General features: G+C 35.9%; 1 protein-coding gene across 1 annotated transcript; it reads right to left on the bottom strand.

The window, feature by feature from the left end:
- LOC101244257 (translation initiation factor SUI1 family protein) lies at positions 1-5158 on the bottom strand. Its single transcript, NM_001321639.1, has 7 exons — positions 4891-5158; positions 4692-4754; positions 2456-2517; positions 920-1001; positions 757-824; positions 596-679; positions 1-520 (listed from the first exon to the last, which is right to left on the bottom strand). The coding sequence occupies exons 1-7, from the start codon at positions 5036-5038 to the stop codon at positions 464-466; spliced, it is 564 nt and encodes a 187-aa protein (NP_001308568.1). The 5' UTR covers positions 5039-5158; the 3' UTR covers positions 1-463.
- Positions 5159-5459: the final 301 nt, after the last annotated feature.

The raw sequence follows: 5459 nt of genomic DNA, 5'->3' as shown, positions 1-5459 counted from the left end.
TGAGTAAAAAGTTTTATTATGCATTGATGGTGTATATAATTGAAACTTGGGAAATTTTAGAATGTAAATTCACACTTAGGAATGTTAATAAAATTTTAATTAGGCATGTGAAACATAAACTAGGTGGGGTTACAAATGTAATTTTTTTGGTTCAACAAAATTGACTTCACATCAAAAGCCATTGGTGATTGGATGTGCTCAAAATGCCAAAAACACAACTACGCCTCTATCTCAAGCAAGTCTGATCGATTGATTACATGAACCTTCACCAAGAATGGACGACATTATGTGATACGACGTGTTTCTTTGCTTTTTTATATTATTTGCTATATAGAGGGTGGAACCATAGTAGCCACATCTATAGAGCCAACACATATTCTCACCTCAAATTTCAACGAACACAGTGCTACGAGCATTTGCTTGGGAAACACTCTGCTGGGAACAGGGATGTCATCTCCGTAGTTTATGCAGCTGGAACCTTTTTTCCGTCTTCTATGAAGAATATTGCGGACTCTGGAACCTGAGAACAGGAACACGCTAATGAACTTTAGCTAACATTATATGAAATCGATAATCAGAAGATGAGACAACATACATCTGGCCAGGTTTCTGTAATGAAGTCCACAATGTCATAGGATATGTCCCCTTGAACATCGATCTGCTCCTTTTCAGTCGGGCCCTGAAGCATCAATCCAGGTTAGGTACCCATCTAACTCGTATCAGAGTAAAAATTAAAAAGCACACACTTCAACGCACCTTAACCACAGAAGCTCCAGTAGCAAACTTTTTACCAAGCTTTTTCGAAGCATCAGTTAGTTTAACACCTAAAATGTCCGAAATAAGCAAAGCTAAACACTGTAGCAACTTTGAAGACAGAGAGATAAAAAGACGAGACAACACAAGATAATATACAACTCACCAAAGATTTCAAGGCCCTTGATGGTAGTGATACTCTTTCGTCTGTTTCTGGTGACCTTTTCAATAATTATCTCCTGTTTATCCTACAATATAACCAAGAAAGTTTTACAGCGTGCAGACTTGCTTATGAGTTTATTTTCATAGCATTATCTTGTTGGATCATGACGTCATTGCTAAACCAATGGATAAGGCTCCATTACTATGCCATGAAATGAAAGACATGTTATATGAAAAGCTGCTCAATTATAGTGAGGAATGAGGACTCAGGTTGGAATTAGGCCCAGATGATGGTTTCAGTTACCATTGTTTATGAGGTTCTCCTGAGAAGAGCGGGGGAAGGAGCAGAAGAATACACCAGATTGAAATAATACCTAAAAAGACATAAAGAGACAATTGGAAGTTGAAATGTGCGAATAGATAAGCCTCATTTGCTGCTCACCATGCCAGAATGGTAACTAGATCATGCCAAATGATATGGGAATTGGGATCTTCATGCCCAGTTAAGATGACATCCTTTCAATGAAATTCACTCAGGAACTTTTAGATGCATTTAGTGAGTTCAGCTTGTTGATTTTAGTAACTGACATGAGAACTTCCAGTGGAGAGGGTATTTTCTAGAGTTCCTCCAAATGAAATATCCTACGGCCAGTGATCATTCACATGAGACAAGGCCATGAAAACAAAGTCAAGTTTCTTACTATACTATAAACTATACTATACTGCATCCACAACAATGAATGCATATCTGAACTGCAGGCATCTTAACAGACAGCTACTAAAAAGGATCATTAAATGACCTTCCAGATTCGTCTAGTCAGGTTTAGTTACTTTGATCCCAAGGATCAAACCTTTAATTTGACATAATAAAAGAGATTAGAAGAATTAGTCCAAATATTTCAGTTATATCACAGACTGGGCATTAAATATTGACCACTGCAATGAAAAATTACACAGAAAACCTCAACTGAAATTAATTATAAGTATGTAACGATGCAAGATTTCCAACAATAAAGATGTCCATAGTAACTTCCGAAGTTTATACCAGTACTGATTTTGTGGTTGGTAAACTAATTGGATTGAGCTCTTTTTATTTCTGTAATATCTACCTACTGCCTCTTCTGTTGAGAAAGGAGAAACTACTTAGGACGCTTGCATATTCACATTGCAGGGAAAACCCATACAAAATATAACAGCTTCAAGTTAGTTCAACTAGGTGAATAGTATCCATCCAATATTTGAATATAAATGATATAACCAAGATTTGTAACTTAATATCTCAAAGCAAAAGAGAGAAACTTTTCAATTAGAATGATCCTGATTCATAATATGTTGGTCAAATTAAAATCTTAAGATGATGGCTTACAGGGAACAATAATGAAAAGTTTTAGTACATGAATACAATGGGAGGATTACAAGAACTTCACTTATCAAATTTTCTTAGAGCTTATAATATCACATGGATGGCACAGAGCCATGCCATTTTGAAAGAAGGATTAATATACATTAGACAAAACGACAAATGCTGGAAATTTCTTACTTTCTTTTTAATCTTTCCACCAGGAAGGCGCTTGACTTCTTCTTTCTTAGATGTAGAAGAACCTGACCCAACAAAAGGAACAGAAATGTTAAGAACAGAATTCAATTTTAACATGCAAAGGGGGAAGATGGAAGTAGATAAAATGAAATCCAAAAAGCAAAAAAAGATCCAAATCTAGGCCTACAGTTCTTAATTTAACCTACAACTATTGGCCCCATAGGTAAGAAAGACAGGGTTTAAAACATCAATAAATATTTATCTTACAAGAACAGACAATAAAAAAAACGAAATGCAGATGGAATGAAGAAGATTAAGAACATAATACAATTCGTGAGAAGGTGGGATGAGATGTGCGTGAAACTCAATATCAAACCAGAGTTCTCTAACACTTGCCAAATTGAAAATACCAAGAACAAGATTCATTTTGTTGAAAGGTAGCTAAATGACTATCAAAATCAAACTCGTAGTTCTTGATACCTATTAAGTCAAAACTATGAAATGAGAAATTGAAATGAGCAAAAAGGAACTTGACTCTTTTCATATAAAGGAGGAGAATGAGCTACGTTGATGGACAAGAATAAAATAGTAATCAAATTTTATGAATACTCATTAATGAACTTGTTGAAATGTCTAGGCATGCATTATTTGGTGCCTGAGTATACTGTTACATGGGTAAAGGGTTCCACAACATCTCCGCCTGGGTGTGAGGACTATAAGCAAGGGTTCCACTGTGATGGACAAGTGTGGGTAAATGGACAAGTGGGGGTAAAGAAGTTAGTCCAACCACATCAGTGACCGGATGTGGCGCTAGGCTCGAATAGGCAGTTATTGCATAGGGTTGTTGAAAAAGTAGTCAATGTAATCAATGGATTCCTTAAAGAAATAGAGAGAGCTTAGGATGAAAGTTTTGTGTGTTTATAACATAGCTCTGTTGGAGAAGAAGATGCGCAGATTGGGGGTAGAGGAGCATGCACTACGAAGAAAGGTCAGAGTGGATAAATATGCAATCACAGAAGGAAGTTGTACGACTAAAAGCATAACTGTTCCTTTTAGGTGCAGCTTTAGAGTAACAATGTGAAGGAACAGAGAGTCGAAACACAACATTCAAGGTAGAGAACAAGAACAGGATCAACCTCTGGAAGCACGTATGGTCTGGAGATAATACTGTGAGGCTCACATTAAATATAAAAAGAAGCATGAGCCAAAAGGAATGGAATCCAACATATACGAAGACTACAAGAGTGTGGTGTTCCTTGGACCTACAATTAGGAGGGACCTTTGGGATTTGGAGGTAGCAGAATTTCAAAGCTTTAATTGAGATGTTCTATAATCAGAATACATCATTGAACCATGACTCATAGAGGTGGAGGGGGGAGAGACAGTAGATCGTTCCTAGTGCCACCTTTTCACTTGATTGGCAACAATGGGAGCAATCCTTCTTTTTTATAACCGAGAAATCCATCTTGTGACCTGTCCTTTGGACCAATCACAGCCTTCTAAACTCGGTGGATAATGGACCCGGCCCTGTACCCTTCTCCACTTAAATGCCGGGATTCGCTTGCATGGTGTGGGGCTTGAACCTGCAACCTAAGCCACAAGTCCTCCACCTTTTGCCACTCGATCTAGGCATAGGGGGCACGATGGGAGCAATTCTAATAGTCAAAATTTGAGGAGAAGGATTACATATGATAGTTGGTGTTATATCTGTAAAGAGCTCCAGTGAGGATGTGGATCACCTCTTTTTGTATTGTAAGCTAGCTAATCGTTAACGGCAGTAGGTTTTGAGATGGTTCAAGACAAAATGGACAACACCAAGCACCGAAACGAGGCACTATTTAGTTGGTATTGTTTTAGTTTAAATATAATGTTAGTTTTGATTGTTACTTAAATTTTAGTGTAGCATATGGTTATTTATTGACGAAAAGTCTAATTATGTAACGACCAATTCGGTGTGATCGCATCGTTAGCTTATTCTTGTTTTCTCATTTTAACTTAACTTTATCATGTACCCTACCTTTTCATAGTAGCTATAAGCCTATACTACACTACTTCTCTTGCAAGTTTATCCTTCAAATTGCTGGCATGTGACATTACGTAACGACAAAAAACAACGCAATCTCTCCAACATTGTACTCATCAAAACAATATGATAGGATACCATAGACACATTATTAAAAAAAAATCATTAAAATCAAGACACTCATGTTTCAACTTACAGAAAAAAAAAAAACTTTACCTTCCGAGATTGAAGTCGACTGGAGCTGATCAGTGACCTTATCAGCTTCTTTCAAATTAGAATCTGCACAAAAAAAAAAAACTAATCAACCAAAAAAACAAAGAAAAAAACAAGCAAATTGATAACTAATTGATTTTACAGCTGAATTAATCAAAAATATAAAAAAAAATCCATAATTTCTAGGGTTTTTAGTATTAACCTTTAACAAGGTCCGGGTAGAGATCGGGTGCATTTTGGATCAACCAGGGTTTGCATTTCTCAAATTCGGATCCGAATTCACAATACTCAGCAGGTAAACCGCAAACTCCACAATATAGAACCTCAACTATTTGAAGCTTTTCCGCCATTAAAGCAAAAACTCAAAGAAAAGAAAAAACTCCGATTCGTTGCTCCGATAAATTCGCTGAAACTTGAAGACGAATCGTCTCGTAAAACGACGACGTCTTTTTCCCCTTAGAGTATCTTTGGTTAGACTAAAAGAATGAACTTAAAAACTTAACGGTGACTATAAAAAAGAAAATCATGACAAAATTTGACCGACTTTAAAAATTAACGATGACTATCGAAAAACATGATAAAATTCGTTTGATTTTTGAAAATTAATCACGTCGGTTGATTTTAACTTTTGTTTTAATATAATTTAGTTGAAATTGTTGTTTAAAATAGAGCAACTTTAATTTATCGTCTAATTAATAAAATAAACTTAAAAATAATATTTATTAGTGTATGAAAATTATCATACAAGTCGATCGACTTTCTAATTGTCCT

Source organism: Solanum lycopersicum, chromosome 12, assembly GCF_036512215.1.
Source record: "Solanum lycopersicum chromosome 12, SLM_r2.1".
In the NCBI taxonomy this organism is placed as follows: domain Eukaryota; kingdom Viridiplantae; phylum Streptophyta; class Magnoliopsida; order Solanales; family Solanaceae; genus Solanum; species Solanum lycopersicum.
This window is presented reverse-complemented; position numbering and strand designations above follow the sequence as displayed.